General features: G+C 38.8%; 2 protein-coding genes across 12 annotated transcripts in view; one reads left to right on the top strand and one right to left on the bottom strand.

The window, feature by feature from the left end:
- The window catches only part of frmd4a (FERM domain containing 4A), a 113888-nt gene extending 110811 nt beyond the window's left edge, over nucleotides 1-3077 (top strand). For 8 of the 10 annotated variants that reach the window (XM_048169015.1, XM_048169014.1, XM_048169013.1 and 5 more), the window contains exon 23: nucleotides 370-3077. In XM_048169015.1, coding sequence (XP_048024972.1) covers nucleotides 370-475 — 106 coding nt within the window. In that variant the 3' untranslated portion in view covers nucleotides 476-3077. The remainder of the gene's footprint in view (nucleotides 1-369) is intronic. The other 2 variants (XM_048169012.1, XM_048169011.1) reach the window with 1 other exon arrangement.
- A 7947-nt stretch (nucleotides 3078-11024) lies between these two features.
- prpf18 (PRP18 pre-mRNA processing factor 18 homolog (yeast)) lies at nucleotides 11025-21040 on the bottom strand. 2 transcript variants are annotated; one of them, XM_048168864.1, is made up of 11 exons: nucleotides 20879-21040; nucleotides 20687-20764; nucleotides 18893-18919; nucleotides 18077-18181; nucleotides 17874-17987; nucleotides 17526-17672; nucleotides 16182-16250; nucleotides 11947-12087; nucleotides 11794-11865; nucleotides 11545-11700; nucleotides 11025-11462 (listed from the first exon to the last, which is right to left on the bottom strand). In XM_048168864.1, the coding sequence occupies exons 1-11, from the start codon at nucleotides 20942-20944 to the stop codon at nucleotides 11382-11384; spliced, it is 1056 nt and encodes a 351-aa protein (XP_048024821.1). In that variant the 5' UTR covers nucleotides 20945-21040; the 3' UTR covers nucleotides 11025-11381. The 2 variants fall into 2 exon arrangements, with proteins under 2 accessions (XP_048024821.1, XP_048024822.1); XM_048168865.1 differs by lacking the exon at nucleotides 18893-18919 and having other exon boundaries at nucleotides 20879-21039.
- Between the last annotated feature and the right edge of the window lie 807 nt (nucleotides 21041-21847).

Genomic DNA, 21847 nt, shown 5'->3' with positions numbered 1-21847 from the left:
ATGTTTAAGATATATTTAATACAGGAAATTGAATGTGTTTTACAAATGAAATGTAATTAATCTCATTTTATTATTTTTTCTTTGTTTCTTTTAATAACATGTCTTTGTCATTTTGGGGATTCTCATTTTTCTTCTTTGGTTCCATGTGCAAAAAACATAAAGCAGTCATTCCCATTGTTGTCCAGGTTTTGCAGATTTTTGGGGAACATTTGTGAAATTCTGCAGAATGTGTTAAAACATGATATTCAAATCTGTGTGAGCTTTCTGATAGCTGCACAAATATAAAGCTAGCTACCACAATATAAATGGCTAAATGTACCTATAAAATGTCAAGACACGTCTGACACTTTCCTCGACTTCTCATTGCAGATCGCCGTTCACCGATAGTTGTTTCCTGAGCAGTCCCCTGTGCTCTGAGATAGCGGACGTACAGTGGTACGGGCACGAGAAGGCAAAGCCGGGAACGCTCGTCTAAACCGTCATCCCTCATCCCTCTCTCTTTAAAAGAGTGTTCAGAAGGCAGGCCTGACCACAGCCTGGACCTCAACTCATCCGAACACACCTATGGCTGGAGCCAGTACCACCTCAACCTCTCTTTCATCTCTGTCTCTCTGTATACCCGGCGGTACAGTGCTTATGAACTATGGGAATACAAGACTCTGAATGAACTGAGCTTGACCTTGTCTGAACCTCCCCCTCAGACTTTTGAACTCTGACCCAGTTAGCTGGCAGCCGGTTCCTCCGTATGCACAAACCCTCCGTGTTTATTCCATCGCTGGAGTGATGTGCATAAGAGAGATAAGTCTTATGCGCGTTGTACTATAAGTGAACCCCACTCATGCACACACACACACATGCTCAAATAGACATTCGTCCCCTGCTGTCGTGTGTGTCCCTCTGCACTAATGTCAGAGAGCCGGCATCGTTCTCTCTCATGCACATGACATGCACAAAAACACATTCCGATGGATTGCTTTGTCGTCAACCATCTTTGTAGATCTTTATGTTCTCAGTTCTGTTAAAAAAAAAAAAAAAAAAACTATGTGACCACAAACCCCTCCTTCATTCTACAGCGCCCATTCTCATTTGGACCGCAGTGCACCATAAGCCTCTGTCTGTGAACTTTGATATTTTGTGAATAACAATAGAGCATTTAAAATGGCAGAAGCCATTCTTCGATCATCCCGGATTGGAAAACGAGCCCTTATATCATATCCCTCAAGATGGTGATGCCGAAAGCGTCACCAAACAACTACATTGTTTCATGGAAATTCAAAACATTGTGGTCTTTGTATGTAATGTTGGTTTGTCATTCTCAAGTTCATTGGTTCTTGTTCAGAAAGTTCAACCATTTTTGCAGAACATTAGCTAACTTTTTTAGAAGCCATAGCTGTACAACAAATCTGAAGCATTAGGTTAGAGGCATTAGCATGACCCTCGGCGTCGAACGACCAATCTGTGAAGTACTGCAACTCAGGCCGCAACCAGTGTACTTTGCTATTATGGCAACTCGCCAACATGGTGCTCTGAGCCTGAACTGTACATCCCACAATGCCCTGCTGTAAGCCCACACTGCATGCAGAACCGTCACAAACCCCCGCGTATAGTGTTGTGACATCAGTGAAGTGACGAGACACACAAAAAAACCTTCTCCAAACACTCCTGGCCTTATCGGTTTTCTGTTTTTATGTATCTGTTTTTAATATTCAGGATTTTACTTAACTATAACACCACTATGACATTACGATTACGTTCGTATTTATAAAACCGTCAGATGAGCACAACACAACGTGGCACACCAACTCAATATTTCAATGGAAATGACGTTACCTCTACCCTGACCTGAGAACAGCATTCCAGAATGTGACATGATTAAAGCAGGTGCTTAGTTTTAAAAGCCGCTTGTAAGAAACCATAAGCTCAAACAATACAGGGTGTTCAGTGCTTTCATCATGCAGTCATAAAAGATCCGAAACCACGTGTGCCCCTCGCCTCGATCGTCTGACCGAGGAAAAACATCAAGCCATAACGCTAAAGACATTGTTACACACTCTGCAAGATACGAAAAATATCGTACGTGCAAAGTACCTTAAGAAACAGGTAGCTAAAAGCACACCCTTTGCCATTACTTCTCAATAGATCTTCAAAAATTCAATAGTTTGTGCGTGCCGTTAACATAAGCAGTCATTACAAATGTGTATTCAAAAGGGTCCAAATCACCAGACGCTAAATCTAAAAGTCATCTGATTCACACTCATTCACGGGCCTAAGAGTAGACGTTTTTATCTGCCCTAAATTGATTGATTGTTCATTCTTTTCATGCATGCTCAGCACACTGTGTAATGCATCTTGATGTTAAAATTAAAACCCAGTGTGAAAACAGCCCTAATCGAAAGTAAAACACCTCATCCGCGTCGACATTTAGAGGTCGTTCAGACCTCGTACGCTCTTATGCCAATGTGAGCTCACTCCTTTCGTCTACCTGTACTCGATAACAAAAACGTAAATCTTTTTATATTAAAAAAAAAAAAAAACTAACACATTTATCAACATTTATAGGCAGGACTGTGGAAATTGGGTTCTTTTAAAAGAAAACATAAAACCAATCGTTTAATGATTTTTATAAATCAGTATTCGTTTTATTTTGGGGTCTTTAAGCTGGGAAATAGCAACAACACGTTCAGGTGCTACAGGAAGACCAGTTGCTGCTTTGGTTTCCTAGCTCTAGACTTTTCCTAACTGTTGTCAATAGTTTTAATACCAGTTGTGCAAAATGAAGGACTTTAGTTACTAAACTGTCTTACCACTTCATCTTGACAATAGAGCATGTTTCATGAGTTCATTTTCAGATATAACCGGACACAATAAAATGGTGTTGTAGAAAAAATAAAGTGGAATTGTTGGGCAGGTTAAATATAACCGAATTCCACAGTTAATTTATTCTTTTTTCTATTAAGAATTTGTATAGTAACATTTTTCAAAAACCGTGTTGTTGGCAACTGATACTGAATTTTCCAGATGAGAAATGTGGTGGTTCTTGAGATTCTGAAATAAATTATTGCTGAATGTTCGCTAAACTGAAGCGTGAAATCACTTTATTGCTATTATTCAGATTGTGTCTCATATGTCGATAACAGAGTGAATATGCATGGTTAATGTATATTTATTGTTATTCAGAAAGCAACATGCCCCTCCAGGTGGATGAAGGTGATGATCCGCTTCCTCTCGGCGTAATTGGAATTCTTCCGCATGTCACCTTTGTGGATTATGTTTCTGCATTTGTAATGAGATCAGCCGCAGGTGAAGCTGACAATTATACCCGGTGATTGAAATACCAAGTACATGAAACTGAAATTTGATTTGCCAAATCTGAATGCTGCTTAAAAATATGCAAATGTAGGCCAAAGTCGTGTCACGGAAAAAGGGATCAGTTTAATGGCGGAAAAGAGAACGAAAATTGTCCTGCTTTGAACCTGCATTCAAGGTTACACATATTTTGGACAGAAATCATAAGGATTTTTTTTGTCTTACCAGTTGGGTTCTGTTAAAGGCACAATATGTAGGATTTTTGGAGTAAAATATCCAAAAACCACTAGGACAGTGTTATATATTTTGTTGACTTGTGTACTTGCATTATCCCAAATGTTTCCAAGAATGTTTAAATCCAGAGAAATAAGCAATTTTAACAAGAACACAGACCATGTCCGTGTGTCGCCTATCAATACTTGCGTTACCCTCGGTTACCCTTTTGTAGAAACCATGGAAACACGCTTTAATATGTTTTATTAGACAAGGGAACAACTGTTTTATAGACAGAAAACTAATCATTTCTCTATAGCTCAACATGTTTCGTCTTGTTGTTTTTATCTCGTTTTATTGATTATATTAATTTGATATTCTAAAATCGATCTAACTTACTGCAGTGTGCAACAAGTGTCTCATAGCAGACACCGAGCGAACGCACAGAGTAACGTTATACTTTCAACACATTCAAATGTATCTAATATAATAAACAGTGCTGCTTTACCCCACATACACTTGACCAGAAAAAGCAGAAACAACGACTGTGGCATAATAAAAGTTTGCGCTCGTCTCTCATTAGCAATCGCTCCAGCTGCCTCCTTCCGCTCCTTCATCACTCGGCCCTGCTCTGCTTCATACTACAGTAATGTTAATAATCTCATCCATGAACATGATTTCTGCCCAAGTCCATTCTTTTCCCCTGGCTTTGAGGTGAAGACGACATTTCCCATCATTCTGCGCTCAATCTCAGCGTCATCAAGCTACGCCTTTGTTTTGAATAGGCGACCTCTAGCAGTGAAAAGGTACATATTGTGCCTTTAATTGCATATGAATTATTTTGTTCTCAGTGTTACTTATGAACGGAATGTGAACCTCAAAGATTTCAATTTCCAATATTACTTATCTGATGGACATATTTATGATTTAGTTTTAGTTTATAACGACACTGGTATGGACTACTCTGGTTTTGTTTTGCCTTTGGAGCTTCCATTGTTCTATTATATCCAAATATATTGCTTCATTTATGTTCCATGGAAAATAGAGAATCATGTTTGGAATGTCATGAGTAAACGATGACAACTTTCTTTTGGCTATAATACACATGCAAGTGGAATTCCCACAAGTCCCTGTGATCACTTCCTGTGTCAGACAGGACACTAAGTTATGTAATGCCTTTTAGGGTTCTGATCAACTCCCTACAGTCTTGTCACATATTGTGATAATATGACTCACAGAGTTTGTGGGAAGTGTGTGCAGATGTTTGTGCCTTAGACAATGGCTTGGGGTCTCCCCCGGCAACAGGAACACAACACTGGAAAACCAAACATTGGAGAACTGGCTGCTGTTATTGTGCTGACAACCCAGTGTGATGCACGAGATATGTGTTTTGGGGCAGCCGAGTCTATTGTGCCTACTGCAGCTGGAATGTGAACAACAAGAGACGCTGTGTTTATAGAAATCTTCCATTTCCTGTGAAGCTCAGTGGATGCTTTGTTGAATGAAATATTTTCGGCACTGAATCCATGACATTCCCCTGCTGTGTGTGCAGGGCTTGAGGAACACTGAGGAATGTTGTGTTCAGTGAACATGAAAGCTTGACTTCACAGGGCATCATCGTGACCCCTAGCAAAGAGGGTCAAGGCATTTGGAGTTATTTTGGAGAATTGTTTAAATTTGGCAGGCTCACAACTGACTATATGCCAAAATAAACACTAGAGGCTGTAAAAAGCACCACTGTTATCGGTCCAAGTTGGTGGTAGGATAAAGTATGCAATAGGTGCGCTTTTGATGGATACTTTACTGTAGGGACTCAACCAAAGTCCCTTTGAAGGAAAGTCTGTTCACTCGGCGGCCATATTTGCTATGCCTCCGGGCAGCTATTTTGGGCATCCAAGACCAAGTCCTATCTATTTGAATGAGGAATCCTGAAATCTCAAAAACTACTTGGCGAACTCACAATTAACATATTTCAAATCAGCAACAAAATCAGACATTTACTGTCCCATAAATGTTGTTTCTTGTGCTCAAATAGCATTAAAAAGGCTTAATTTTCTAGACTAGCCAATGTGCATGTGCAGTCCTAAGCGTGAGTCTCGTTTCTATGGGAACCGGAGCTTCTAACGGCAGCTGCAGTGACGCAACGACTTTATCAATCAACGATTGGCTCTTTTACGTAGAAGGCGGGACGTATTCCACCATATTGCATGTTGCAGTTTCTCCAATTCATAACTAGTAAGAGTAAACAGTCTTTCCATATCTATAGTCTTTTTGACTCAACTGATGTAGGTATGTCACATGACAACGACAACATGTCAAATGTAGTATGAATTCAAATTACACACATTCATACTATATGAAACAAACTTTTTTAACCAAGTACTTACTCAAAGGAAGTACCATACAGTCAATTATTACGAGGACCGTTATTTCAGGAATGACACAATTGCTGAAACTGAAACCACGTGCTACTACTCTTACTATTTCTGCCATAGAAAGATATGGAAATAAGTAATATGAGTTGTATATTAGCATGCACTTCCGAATTCAGCAAATGAGATTCAAGATTCGAGTCAATTGTATCATCCACTAACTGAACTGATTTGTTCGAAATGCTGATTCATTGAGGAACGTTACTATTGTGTGTTGCTACTTCGAGACGTGCGACGGTTGAACAGGTTTTGACTTTGTTTGGACCTCTTTTCGTTGGCAGAGCAAAAATAGATAAAATAACTGGCAATATTGCATCTAAAATGTAAGTAACTAAGTGTTAACCTGTTTATCATCTTCTGGAAGACACTAGCAACCAAATATATCAACCATAACACTTTTTCATTACAAGACAGAAGTACGGTCTTTGGATTAAAATATCCAAAACCACTAGAACAGTGTTACATGGTTTGTTGACTTGTGTACTTGCATTATCCCAAATGTTTCCAAGAATGTTTAAATCCAGAGAAATAAGCAATTTTAACAAGAACACAGACTATGTCTCTCTTTTCCCGCGTAGTCACTGATATTTCATGTGACGCATAAATACCCACACATTCGCTATCCCATGCTAATAAAGTCCATTCTTCTAGAATAATGTTTCTGTATGAGCCCTGCAGGGTCTGGAGCAGAGCAGCTATTTTGTTACAGCTTTCCACAGCAGCTGGAAGCCGTTATTCTCTCATGTGATGAAAGTGTGTGTATGTGTGTGTTTCTCCCACAAGCCGTGAGAACAGTGCGCGTGTTGGAATGCTGTGTGAAAGGACGTATATTGTGTGTCCTGGGAGTTTGGGATTGGTGTGTTTATGATCGCAACTCTTTCATCACCATGAAAACTGCAGCAAGGGGTGATGGGAGCTGGAGTCTGATTTTCTCCACAGCCCTGAGAGAGAGAGATCTGCTCTAGCTCTGCCAATATGAGGGATATATATATATATATATATATATATATATATATATATATATATATGAGGGGCTATCCCCACTATATAAGGCAGCATTCATTCTGACTCTTTTCCTTCAGCCAACCTTCTGCAAGAAGCCTATCATCAAGCAAGACTTACTCACCATGATTTTCACACTGCAGCGGACAACGTCTTCTCATCCCCTGCTGTGTTCCGATGAGCCTTCGGATAAGTGCAGAGGCGGCGCTTGGGGGGGGTCAGACTGCCCACACTGTAGGGATACGAGCCTCCGGATTTTCAAGCTCCATGTGGCCATCGTCCAAGGCAATGAACTTGCCCAACAAGCCCTGCTGTTCTCTTCCTCTGCCGCCTCTTTCGAGCCGAGAAGGAAGGTGCCGCAAGCTTCTGACTTGGACCTGTCAGGGTCAGGTGATGCGCTTGCGTCGGCTCAATGCCCACGCACCTCTCGCCTCAAGATATGGTGTCCTTCAGAGCAATGGAGGGTGCAGAGGATGAGGATGATGCCATATCAGTGGCAGCGTCCGCAAAGGATGAGTGGTTCAACAGCCCGCTGGGTTACACCATGCCCAACGGCAACGATGCGGGGGACCTCCATCATAGTGATGATGTCGAGCTTCTATGTGTCCTGTCCAAGGCAGTTGATGAGCTCGGTTTGGAGTAGGCACCTCCTGCCGAGCCAGCCACAAATCGCCTAGATGAGTGGTTACTCCAGTTGGAGACCCGCCCCCTTTTTCCCTGAGGTGCACAACAAGATATCAAAGGTCACGAGTTGAGTGCAAAATCCGGGATCCTCCCTCCTGTCTTCTGCGGACGATGCTGACCTAGTGGTGTATGTCAAACCCCCCACCCCCACGGTGGGCTAAGCAGCTTCACCACTGCATGTGATGGTGATCCCCTAGGTCTATCAGGTCAAGCTGCTCAAGTCTCTGGATGAGGGCAGGATGTGCGCCACGGATCTGGCCCTCAGAGCAACAAAAGTGACCGCAACATGTAAAATCTAGACCACACATCTCTTCTACTGTTGTTTGATGCATGCATGAACTGGTGGTGAGACCAAAACAGCCGGTTCCTGATGCTGTCTCTCGTGTGTTCACCATGCCCCCCTGCCTTTTGTGTTTGTGTTTTGACTGTTTCACTATGCAGTACAACAGGTTGAAAAAAAATAAAATAAAATACAAAACTCACCTCAACATCAGAGCGATTTTTCTCCTCCTCTTACTCTCACTCTTGTGTGGTATTACACTCTCCGCACCCCAGCAGCAAGTAAACCCTCACGGCGTGCAGTCATCCACGCCTGCTGTCACAATTCACAAAAGCGCGGCAGGCGCTGTCAGGGGGGTCAGAGTGCAGGGGCATCAAAATGGGTATGGCGGCTGCAATACCTTGGCTGCCTGGTAAGGTCAATACAAGTAATAGGCCTATATTTTTATTGCAGGAGTTACTACATATAACATATCATTTGTATTGATAAATAACAGAAAAGTAACTAAATTAAAGCAATCTAGTTGTTACAGTCATGCCATGCGAGTTCAGCGGCGCTCCCAACATGTCTATTTTTACAACGTGATTTTGCAGCATTGAGTATTGTAGCCATTCACAGGATTTCTGCAATTTTTCTGCATACTTCATACCAAAAAATGACAAAATAGGATTTTTAATTGTTATAATAGCAATTGCTGGTCACTATTCTGCTGGCTATAGTGGTAATTTAAAGGAACACTCCACTTTTTTTGAAAATAGGCTCATTTTCCAACTCCCCTTTTTGGGGAGTTTTACCGTTTTCGAATCCATTCGGTACCACTTTTAGCATAGCTTAGCATAGTTCATTCAGACGTAATGATATTACTTAGCTTAGCATAGTTCATTCAGACGCAATGCGTAATATCATTGCGCCTGCTGCACCCATGCTACGGCAGCAAAGTTCCTTGATTATGACGCCAGAATGAGAGTATAGTTCCTAGCCGTATCAGCCTACAAAATTGCAACTTTTCATTTTCCGTCGGTCTTAGTACATGATGTAACTACAGAAGAGTCAAGTTTTAAATAGGAAAAATATTGAAACTCTTTGGTCATTTTTGAGTGAGATGCTAACGGTCTAATCAGATTCAATGAACTATGCTAAGCTATGCTAAAAGTGGTACCGCCAGACCCGGAGATCGGCTGAATGGATTCGAAAACGGTAAAACTCAACAGTTTAACTCTAGGGGAATTGGAAAATGAGCCTATTTTCAAAAAAGTGGTGTTCCTTTAATGTCTTTTTAGATTTGTAATAAACTTTTACTTTAACAAATGAGGACAATCTTTGAAGGATGAACAAAAACAGTTTTTGGTCATCACATTAAAAATAACATTTAAATTGGAAAATATTCAGATTTTGAGTTTGAAGTGCTAGAAAAAGTTTTGTGAAGTAGGCTACCTGAAAGTGGGACTGTCATATCGAGGGAGTATGATTGGATGACATCATCAGAGTCTGCCATCCCTTGGCTTTTGGTGACTTGACCTCACTGTCAGAGTGGGTTATGAAATAAATAATGGCTACAAGCTTCAATTCTACGATGCGTTCATGTTCACCGGGGCTCAGTTCTGTGAGAGAAAATACACAACCTTCTTACAAAACATGCTGTAGAAACTGCCCCTTGCAGATCGTGCCAGTGGCTTCTACAAAAAAAAAGCCAAATCGCTTCACAATCATAAAATAAATGGAAAATGACTTTCAAAAACCTTGCAGTCACCTGTTTGAGGATAAATCCTTTAAATCTTAAATGATACCCAACTTTATTGGTAATACAAAAATGCTTGTCTTGTTATTGGTTGTGTCATTTGATGGGTTTCTGTACAATTGTACATTTTAATGTTTTTTTTTTTTTTTCCTAAATACCAAATTATACTACAGTGGTATAATTTGGTTAAGATAAACCTACCCATAAATGGCACATAGAAACAAAAACTGGAGAATTGATTTACATGTCAAAGTAACTAATATTCAGAGGACCACATGTCAAAAATGTATGAGACTAGTTAAGAGAAAAGTCCTTTCACCAGTAAAACTACAGTATGAGTCATATGCTATAACCATAATAAAAATGAAATGTTTGACAATATTTTGTTTGAACACTGTGTTTTCCTGGAACTACCACTTGGGATGATAGCATCAAACTGGAAACTGGAACGCTCAAACATACATTAACTGGTCCCACTTTATATTAAGTGGCCTTTACTACTATGTACTTACATCAAAAAATAAGTACAATGTACTTATTAGATTCATACTGAATTGCAAAACACGTTTGCTGTTATTGAGGTGGGGTACGGGTAAGGATAGGGATAGGTTTGGTGGTATAGGTAGGTTTAAGGGTAGGGGTAAGGTGTAAGGAATGGGTCAATAGTGTAATTATAAATGTAATTACAGATGTAATTATATGGAGGTGTTTTTAAAATATAAATACAATGTAAAAACATGTATGTACACAATAAGTGCATTGTATCAAATGATTAATTTAAATGTAAGTACAAAGCAGTTAAGGCCATTTAATATAAAGTGGGACCCATTAACTCATTCTTTTTAAAATTATTTTAACTGTCCCTTTTTTTTTCTTTTTTTTTTAGCTTTACATTGCCTTACAAACCCCCTGCAGTTACCTAACAAACCTCAGTTTAGGAAAAACTGCTACACAGAGACCAATGACAAAACTTTAGATTGGCCCCTTTAAAGTGAATGTCAATCATCACTAAAATGAATCAGACTTCCCAAATCTGAAATCACAGGAAGTCAGCAGGAAATCCAAAAATCAAAGTTGTGTGAATTTGGCTTGTACATGTTTTAAATCTGATTTTGTCCCAGTGTGAGGAAGTCACTCACTCTTCCTGTGACTCAGCACTTCCTTTAACTCATCTCGGGAAGTTAAAAAAAAAAAAAAATGACATGATTTGTTTATGTTTTGAGAGTGACTCAAATTGCAAGTCACCTTGATATTCATCCTGTCAAACACCAGACCTACATCTTTCCGTAGTGTTCGGCCCACTATGACAGTAATGTACATTAAAGTGCAAATTAATCAAGAAATCAATGAATGGAATGAAAAACATCAATACAGTAACATCAGCTTTTATTTAAAAAAAAAAAAAAAAAAAAACACTGTAGTGCAACGATTTTCAATCCTGGTCCTAGGGACCCACCGCTCTGCAAATTTTGTATGTCTCTCTTATCTGACACACTCAGTTCAGTTCATGGAGTTCTCGCCCAACAAGCTGATGATCTGAATCAGGTGTGTTAAATAAGGGAGACAGACAAAATGTTCAGTGCGGTGGGTTCCCAGGACCAGAATTGAAAACTACTGCTGTAGAGATCCAAATGTTCTCAAAACTGGGGTATATTTACAATCAATAAGTTATATACAACATGAGCAAGTGAGAGACAACATGACTTTGAATGATGTGATGTGTACATCACAGAGCGTTGTACTCCACACACTTTGAGGGATCTGTTGGGAAATGTTTCTGACAGATTGTCATTAATCTTTTCAGCCCCTGAAAAGAAGGAAAAAAAGACGATCACTGACCTGATAAACAACACAGCACTACGTAATAAAACACTACTGTCATTTCATACCTGAATGTATTTCCTTTGGGTCTCGTCATTGAGCACATGGGCGACGTGTTTGGAGAAGATCTTCTCACGTCCAGTACGAGCGTGGATACCCACCATGGTCACACCGATGGGCCATGGAGCGTTTCCTATAGCCATCTGCAGATAAGCATCATTTGCCTGCAAGTACAAAGAGTGTTAGTTGGGTTTCTTCACAAATATACTAATTAAGAAGTAAAATTCTAATTAAATATTGTAATTAATAAGACAAACCTTAACATATTCCCTCTGCAGCATGAACTTTATGATGTCTGTAATGGACTCCTTAATGTCTGCTGGTAAATTCTACGTATAAAAGACAAAATGAGTTAAACAAAAGGCTTGAGAGTCTTTATCAAATAATACGTTGCATCTAGAAAAGCATACCTTCTTGCGTAGTTTTCTGAAAAGAGGTTCCAAATAAGATTCAGTCTGTTTTTGGGTGGCACTGGCGAGCTTTCCCTGGACGCTCCTCTTCACATGGTCCTCTCGGCTGTTTAGATCTTTAGCCCACACGCCCAGCAAGAACTATAAAAAAAATATACATATACAAGCACACAAAATAAAATGATTATACTCTTAAATTATGCATCAGATGATCATTAAATCATTACTTATTTAAATTAGGGATGCTAACGATTATTTGACAATGGATCGTGGTTAATAATTTAGGGTATGCTTACATGACAACGACGTACTAAAAACAAGCATTTAAAGTTTCACATACAGACGACAATGTTGTCAAAATGATCCCGTTCACACGGATCAGCAAAAATGACTAAAAACACTGTATTATGCATGCCAGACCAGTAGTTGGCGACGTACTTTGTAAAGAAACACTACGCATATGTGCGCAGGTGTGTAGCGTTTCTTTACAAAGTGATGTCGCCAACTACTGGCCTGGCATGTATAATACACTTTGCTAGAGAGGCGTTAATAAACTCAGTATCTTGAGCAGCCCAAATATAGTCCTGTAGTCCATCATTGCTGTTTTTGTTAGTATTTCTCAGTATTGAGGTAGTAACATCGCTGCTCTTGAAACAATTAAACTTGCAGCCGTTAAAGGTGCCCTAGAATTAAATTGAATTTACCTCGGCATAGTTGAATAACAAGAGTTCAGTACATGGAAAAGACATACAGTGAGTCTCAAACACCATTGTTTCCTCCTCCTCATATAAATCTCATTTGTTTAAAAGACCTCCAAAGAACAGGCGAATCTCAACATAACACCAACTGTTACGTAACAGTCCGGATCATTACTATGTACGCCCCCAAAATAGCGAAAAATGGCAGATGGGGCAATAATAACTGACATGATCCATGATATCATGATATTTTTAGTGACTTTATGAACTTCTTTACTTGCAAGATTGATAATATTAGAGAGAAAATTAAAAACATGCAACCGTCTACAGTTTCGCTTCAGACAGTGCACTGTAGTGTCCCTGAGGTAAAACTAGAATCATTCGCCGCTATAGGAGAGGAAGAATTATCTAAACTTATCAAATCATCAAAATCAACGACATGTATGTTAGACCCAATGCCGACTAAACTACTGAAAGAAATGCTTCCAGAGGTCGTAGGTCCACTTCTTGATATAATTAATTCATCGTTAACACTAGGATACGTGCCAAAAACCTTTAAGCAGGCTATTATTAAACCTCTTATTAAAAAACCTCAACTAGATCCGAGAGATTTAGTAAATTACAGGCCAATCTCGAATCTACCTTTTCTGTCAAAGATACTAGAAAAGGCAGTTTCATCACAACTGTGTTCCTTTTTAGAAAGAAATGCAATCTGTGAGGATTTCCAGTCAGGATTTAGACCGTACCATAGTACTGAGACCGCTCTTGTTAGAGTTACAAACGATCTACTCTTATCATCCGATCGTGGCTGTATTTCTCTATTAGTGTTATTAGATCTCAGTGCTGCTTTTGACACTATCGATCACAACATTCTTTTAAAAAGACTTGAAAACTATATTGGCATTAGTGGAATTGCTTTGGCATGGTTCAAATCGTACTTATCTGACCGTTATCAGTCTGTAATAATTAATGAAGAGATGTCGTATCGATCACAGGTTCAATATGGAGTACCACAAGGCTCAGTACTAGGACCGTTGCTTTTCACTCTGTACATGCTGCTCTTAGGAGAGATAATTAGGAAGCATGGTGTTAGTTTTCACTGCTACGCTGACGATACTCAGCTCTATATTTCCTCGCGCCCTGACGAAACCTACAAATTCACAAAACTAACAGAATGCATAGCTGACATTAAAAACTGGATGACAAGAAATTTCTTATTATTAAATTCAGAAAAAACTGATATCCTAATCTTTGGACCAAAAACTTCCTCACGAAAAAACCTTGAATACTCTCTAACACTTGACGGGTGCTCCATTAAATCTTCGTCCTCAGTTAGGAACTTGGGTGTGCTCTTCGATACCAATCTTTCATTTGAAAGTCATGTTTCTAGTATCTGTAAAACCGCCTTCTTCCATCTAAAAAATATATCTAAATTACGACATATGCTCTCAATGACAAATGCGGAACAGTTGATTCATGCATTCATGACCTCAAGACTAGATTACTGTAACGCTCTACTGGGTGGTTGTTCTGCTCGGCTTTTAAACAGACTACAGTTGGTCCAAAATGCGGCAGCTAGAGTTCTTACTAGAACCAGAAAGTATGACCATATTAGCCCAGTTCTGTCAACATTACATTGGCTCCCTATTAAACATCGTATAGATTTTAAAATCTTGCTACTTACTTATAAAGCACTAAATGGTTTAGCTCCCCAGTACCTAAGTGAGCTCTTAATGCATTATAGTCCTTCACGTTTATTGCGATCTCAGAATTCAGGCCAGTTGATAATACCCAGAATATCAAAATCAACTGAAGGCGGCAGATCCTTTTCCTATTTAGCACCTAAACTCTGGAACAATCTTCCTAGCATTGTTCGGGAAGCAGACACACTCTGTCAGTTTAAATCTAGACTAAAAACACATCTCTTTGCTCTTGCATACACATAACACATTATCAATACATTAACATTTTTCAAATCCGTTAAAGGATTGTTACGCTGCAATAATTAGGTCGGCCGGAACCGAGAACATTTCCTATAACACTAGATATACCTGTACATCAGAATAAGAATGGCATCTACGCTAATATCTGTCTCTCTGCTTATCCCGAGGTTTTCCGGGTGCTGGATCCAGGCCGTATCCAGATCAGATGGAGAACCTGTGTCTGGACCTGACTACAACGCAGCCCAGGAGACAATGGGCCTACAGATCCAGTTCTGGCTGCATAGATTTTTAAATCCCCGTATCCGCTTACAAATATATATATATATAATCTATTTTTAATCTCTATAATAAAAATGTATAATTCAGATTTTGATCTCCATATCCATTTACATATATTATATATATCTTCCAAGGGGTTTTTTCCCTCCTAGGACTTTTTTCCCACGCTGGGTTTTCTCCTAGGGGGTTTTTTCCACCCCTGGGAGTCAGCCGACATTGGCTTAATGTAGCACCATCTTGTATATGTTACATATTACCACGCTTGTTTGTACAGCTTATTTTTAACCACTTCCCTTTTTTTCTGTGCGTCTAATATGTAAAGCTGCTTTGAAACAATTACCAATTGTAAAAGCGCTATATAAATAAATTTGACTTGACTTGACTTGACTTGATATTTGTAAATTGTCTTTCTAAAATGTTTCGTTAGCATGTTGCTAATGTACTGTTAAATGTGGTTAAAGTTACCATCGTTTCTTACTGTATTCACGGAGACAAGAGAGCCGTCGCTATTTTCATTTTTAAACACTTGCAGTCTGTATAATGCATAAACACAACTTCATTCTTTATAAATCTCTCCAACAGTGTGTAATGTTAGCTTTAGCCACGGAGCATACTATCAAACTCATTCAGAATCAAATGTAAACATCCAAATAAATACTATACTTACGCGATTAGACATGTTGCATGACAAACACTTTGTAAAGATCCATTTTGAGGGTTATATTAGCTGTGTGAACTTTGTTTATGCACTGTATTATAGTCGCGAGCTCCGGGGGCAGGAGCACGAGAATTTAAAGGGGCCGCAGCCTGAATCGGCGCATATTTAATGATGCCCCAAAATAGGCAGTTAAAAAAATGTATATATATATATACAAAAAAAAAAAATAAATCTATGGGGCATTTTGAGCTGAAACTTCACAGACACATTCAGGGGACACCTCAGACTTACATTACATCTTTTGAAAACACGTTCTACGGCAACTTTAAGAGACACGACTCAGGTAATTCACACATGCAATCAAGCAATCATTCTCTCTCTCTCTCTCTAATAACTGCATTTGTCTACATATAAAAAGCCATACTAAATAAAGAGCCATTTGGGAGTCGAAAGAGCCGCTGAGCTAAACCAAATCATCTGGCTCACCACAGTAGACGCATCTGGCAGTATGAAGGTTCACAATTAATTAATGATTAATTAATTTAAATAATTAATAAATTAGAATATTGTCTGAATGCATTGCTAATAAAATCAGTTCAAGATTTAAACACTTACCCAAAAAATCTTTTAAAATCACAGTAAATATAAAATACATACCCTCAGTACTTTATTTATGACGTCCATGTCTCGAAAATCATCACCAGAGCCAAGAGATACTCCCAGAGCCTGTTTTATACAGGTTATTATTAGATATGAATGTACACATGTACCAACTCTTATATTATACAATTACTTAAAGCAACACCATGGAACATTTCCTCACGGTTCCCCCATGTGGTTGATAAGCGCAATTGTCTGTTACCAGTGTCGTAAATACTGTCGCTGTATAAGCTTCACCGTGGGCAGCGCAATACACGTGACTTTGTTGACTAAGCCGATGAAACCTGCAGAAACATTATTTGGAAACCATGTCCACCGACCAAGTAAAGTAGCCCGTGTTACACCATGTTCTACAAATATCATTACATAGTTTTATTTATTGCTACTCCAGAATTGAAAAGTACAATGACAAAAAGAACAGTAGTATGTTAGCCTAGTTTTTTTGCTCGCATAGTAGGATTGTTTGCAAAGGGTGTAAATGTTGTCCGCATGGTTTTGAGACTTGCATATTAGATCGTTAGCTGTTGGCTAACTCCACCGAGGCTACGAGTAAAATATGTGACATATGCCGTAAAGCAAGTCGCACTCTTCCGCTGGCAGGAGATGGGCGGGGCTGTGTGTACCGACCCGAACACGAAACTCGCAGAGTGTGGTTGTAGCCACTAGGAGGCTGCTCAGGTAGTAGAATTTGTCCGGTTAAGAGTTGTTCTACCACTGAAATAATTTTAAGGCCGAAAAACTACATAGTGTTGCTTTAAAATCACAGAAGCATTAGTATCCAGTTATCATATCACTGTAGATAGACTAGTTCAGGGTTTCCTAAATATTGTGTCAGCCAAAGCCCTTTGACCTAAAACTTTTACTTGAAGTGCCCTCTAATACTTCAGGTTAATATTTCGCTGATAAATCCTGTTCACCTGAACAAAGACACGGGTGTCCTGAAGCATTCTTTGTTCACATTAGTTCAAAGTTGCTATTAGTTATAAAGTAAAAGAATGTAATTAACTTGACAAATTTATACAGCAATAAAAAGTCTCAAACTTATATTTTTGTTCTCTGATTTACTTTAAAAATATTGTAGTGACAGTACTAATTTCTTAAAAGCGCTTGACTAAAAAACGTCCCTAAGGGCACAAAAGTGTGCACATTTGAAGAAATATTGATGGATTCTCATGCGTTTATTTTTAATTTCTTTAGAGATGAATATTATTAGGAACCCCTGGTCTACTTGTTATTCCAGTTATGAAGAACATTAGATTTCAGATGTAAGACAATAGTGCCATCTTGTGGGACCATGATAAAAATACTACTCACATCGTCTCCCTGTGTGTGTGGGTTTACCTCCAGCTCCTCAATGGTGGTATTTTCTTCATGCACTTTGAGGTCGTGTTGTGTGTCCACTTCTGAACCCTCTGTTCCACCCACTATCTCATTCAGATACTGCTGATCGATCTTATCCATGGCAGCCTTCAGATCATTCCTCAATCCCTACACACACAGACAAGATAATCCATAAAAAGTATGTAAATGAGTATTCAGCACGAGTCCATAATATAGTATATTATATTCTTGAAAGCACTGTATGTTGTCATTTTTTTCTTGCAGGGAAATTCAATACGGTTTCCTGGTAAACAAACAAACACCACACGATGAGAGTGTCAAGATGGCGAAAGGAAAGGTGGGTCTTACCTTGTTTACTTCTGGTGCTAGGATTTCAATCTTGCGGAGTCTCTGGAAAGCATCGTAATCGGATTCACCAAACAGACGGATCGGCTCACCTCGTTCCCTCAGACGTCTGATCACCTACACGCAGCCCAAAGATTGATTATTCATCCAAAAAAACAAGCAAAGCATATGAGTAACATACAGCGAGCTCTGATTGGCTGACCCACCTCCTGTCGAGAGAGCGTCATTGGCAGTTTCTCCTCCGTGAGCTCTAGTTCTAACACGGGATTGGCTGATGTAGTTTGAGGCTCCTCATCCTCAGTCTTGTCAAGCTTTAAAAAAAAAAAAAAAAAAAGCAAAAACATATATATAGACAAGAAAATCATCTCTTTTTTCCATTTCATTGTTGTTACATCAGGCTGATTCCACTGCAAAGCATATAAATGTGAGATTGAGAAGGGCAGCTTGCAAAATAATAATCGTAAAATAACAGCAAAAAGAAAAACTATCCTGGCAAGATTTTCCAGAATAAAAGAATTCTCCATATAATCATGCAGCTATGCGTTTTTTACATTTGATTGAATCTTCATCTAATCTTGTATAAATATGAGGGCACATAATTCTCCCAAGATGCAATGGGTGAACAGTATCTCTCTTGCCATAATGAATCTGTCGGCCATGCTCTGACACTGAAGCTGAATCTGACACTGATTTTAATTTAACACAACATGCATGCAGTGCACTGCTAAATCAAAACCGGATAAGGAAGTTAAAAAACAAAAAAAAGAGCATTGCACAAATGAAAGAGCAGACAAGGAATCTAGAATTTAATCAACTTGTGATTTGCTCCTGGGTGGGAATCTCTGTCACACGATTTTGCTGTGATCATTATGCAGGCTGGGCTGAAAATTCAGATAGTGCTGCCTCCAGCTTTGTGCAACACTGGGAGCAAAGGCAATTAAACACACAAATGTTCTTCAGTCATGCCGAAACCCGGTCAAACATCTCTCTGGCAGCATGCATTCTGTCTGCCTGAGCCCTACCTGTCTCACAGGCTGCTCATTAGAAACCTAAACTCACAGAACACACACACAGACAGCAGGAAAGACAATATGAGAAGAGATACACAGCAGACAGAAGACACTGCTGGAGGAGAGAACTAGAGAGAAAGAGCGAATGTGTGAGTATGGGAAGACACATCTTAAGTGGGGCAATTCTTTTAAAGCTACAGTGGATCACTGACATGAGTAGGCAGTGACTATGTCGCAGGGTTATTTTTTATTAACTAAAACTATTAAAAACATTTTGTTAATTTAAATAAATCTGGAATACAATAAAATATAAATATTATGTGAAAAACTTAAACTAAAAAAAAAAACGAGAAATGTTGCCTTGGCAATACACTGAACCAAGTTCAACTTAAAGGGTTAGTTCACCCAAAAATGAAAATTCTGTCATTTATTACTCATCCTCATGTTGTTCCACACCCGTAAGACCTTCGTTATTCTTCGGAACACAAATTACGATATTTTAGTTGAAATCCGATGGCTCCGTGAGGCCTCCATAAGGAGCAATGACACTTCCTCTCTCAAGATCCATAAAGGTACTAAAAACATATTCGAATCAGTTCATGTGAGTACAGTGGTTCAATATTAATATTATAAAGCGACGAGAATATTTTTGTCCCTATGGAAATAACAACTTATATAGTGATGGCTGATTTCAAAACACTGCTTCAGGAAGCATCAGAGCATAATGAAATCCGCGGTTCGGAGCGCCAGAGTCACATGATTTCAGCCGTTGGCAGTTTAACATGCGATCTGAATCATGATTCGACACACTGATTCATTATGCTCTGATGCTTCCTGAAGCAGTATTTTGAAATCGGCCATCACTATATAAGTTGTTATTTTGTTTTTTTGGCGCACAAAAATGTTCTTGTCACTTTATAATATTAATATTGAACCACTGTACTCACATGAACTGATTTAAATTTGTTTTTAGTACCTTTATGGATCTTGAGAGAGGAAGTGTCATTGCTCCCTATGGAGGCCTCACTGAGCCATCGGATTTCAACAAAAATATCTTAATTTGTGTTCCGAAGATCAACAAAGGTCTTACGGGTGTGGAACGGCATGAGGGTGAGTAATAAATTACAGATTTTCATTTTTGGGTGAACTAAACCTTTAAAGCAATAAAAATATTAATTGGAAATAATTATAACTAAAACTGAAATAAAAAAATTAATGAAACCAAAATATTTAAAAAAAAAAATAAAAATAAAATAACAGTACATAACGAAATTACTAAAAAGTAAACTAAAATTAACAAACTAAAAATATTAAAATAAAAGCTAAATTAAAAATATTAATAATACTAAAATAACACTGCTATGTTGTCTAAAACTAAGGTCCAGTAAAAATATATTAAGTAATAAGATTAAACTAAAATAAATGTATTAAAATAAATTTTAAAAAATGATTAAAATAATAAATAAAGTTGATTTAAATAATACATCTAACAGTACAGAACTACACTGAGTAAAAAATGGAAACTAAATATTTTCGAAATAATATTTTACATATTTATGGTATTAATTTTTCACTGTATAAATTGGGTCTTTATGGATGAAAATACGTAGCTGCCTTTTAAATTTTAGGATGGTCATATTTGGGGGTCTGTGGCAGCTAAAAGATTGAAAACCTCTGATCTAAAGATATTATTAGGACGGATTACATTACAAATACAATTTAGTTCAACCGCATGACTAAAATGGAAGTAACTGAATGTGAGAATCATGATGTAATGTTGTCTATATCCACAACTGAAGTTTGTACCTTGTATCCACATCTCCTATAATATTCTTCCTCTTCCTTACGCGCGAGATCAGCCCTTTTGAAGTATTTCTTTGAGTCCTGGAGAAACAGCAGGAGTACATCATTACACAAAAACACAGCTGTGAGAAACACCGCGGTGTAAAGGGTAAACTGATCCGAGCTACGAAACATTCCAGAACAGTCCATACTCACGTCTATGAGCTCTTTCTCCTCTATGAGTTTTCTTTTCCTCGCGATCTCTGCTTTGAGGATGTCCATAACCCCAAATACTCAAGATTTAATCAGAAAGTGTGCCACTTTTCCACATAAACATCCAACAGGAAGCAGTTTATGCAGTACGCACTTCCGTTCACTGCTTCTCGGTTGTTGGAAATCAAAGTCATTACTGCCATCTAGTGGACAAATCCGAGACTGACGCTGGGAAAAGTTTGATCAGTGCATGTAAATAATCCCAGTTATTTATTCATTTTAGGTGATATGTTGTGTTTATATATACACTATATTGCCAAAAGTATTGGGACATCCCTTCAAATCATGGAATTCAGGTGTTCCAATCACTTCCATGGCCACAGGTGTATAAAATCAAGTACCTAGGCATGCAGACTGCTTATACAAACATTTGTGAAAGAATGGGTCGCGTGGTACTGTGATAGGTTGCCACCTGTGCAATAAGTAAATTCGTGAAATTTCCTCACTACTAAATATTCCACGGTCAACTGTTAGTGGTATCATAACAAAGTGGAAACAATTGGGAACAACAGCAACTCAGCCACAAAGTGGCAGGCCATGTAAAATCACAGAGCAGGGTCAGCGCATGCTGAGGCACACAGTGTGCAGAAGTCACCAACTTTCTGCAGAGTCAATAGCTACAGACCTCCAAACTTTGTGTGGCCTTCAGATTAGCTCAAGAACAGTGCGTAGAGAGCTTCATGGAATGAGTTTCCATGACCGAGCAGCAGCATCCAAGCCTTACATCACCAAGTGCAATGCAAAGTGTCGGATGCAGTGGGGTTGGGCTTGGTCCTTAGTTCCAGTGAAAGGAACTCTTAATGCTTCAGCATACCAAGACATTTTGGACAATTTCATGTTCCCAATTTTGTGGGAACAGTTTGGGGATGGCCCCTTCCTGTTCCAACATGACTGCGCAGTCCACAGGTCCAT

Source organism: Megalobrama amblycephala, linkage group LG19 (assembly GCF_018812025.1).
Source record: "Megalobrama amblycephala isolate DHTTF-2021 linkage group LG19, ASM1881202v1, whole genome shotgun sequence".
NCBI lineage: Eukaryota > Metazoa > Chordata > Actinopteri > Cypriniformes > Xenocyprididae > Megalobrama > Megalobrama amblycephala.
The sequence above is the reverse complement of the archived record's forward strand: the minus strand, read 5'-3'. Positions and strand labels throughout refer to the sequence as shown.

Bases quoted from the DNA above. Each gene is read 5' to 3' on its own strand.
- prpf18 (XM_048168864.1), bottom strand. From the start codon at position 20,944: ATGGACATCCTCAAAGCAGAGATCGCGAGGAAAAGAAAACTCATAGAG. The intron at 20,765-20,878 runs GTGAGTATGGAC...CTGTTTCTCCAG, and splicing joins AGGAGAAAGAGCTCATAGAC to GACTCAAAGAAATACTTCAA. The intron at 18,182-18,892 runs GTAGGGCTCAGG...TTTTTTTTAAAG, and splicing joins ATGAGCAGCCTGTGAGACAG to CTTGACAAGACTGAGGATGA.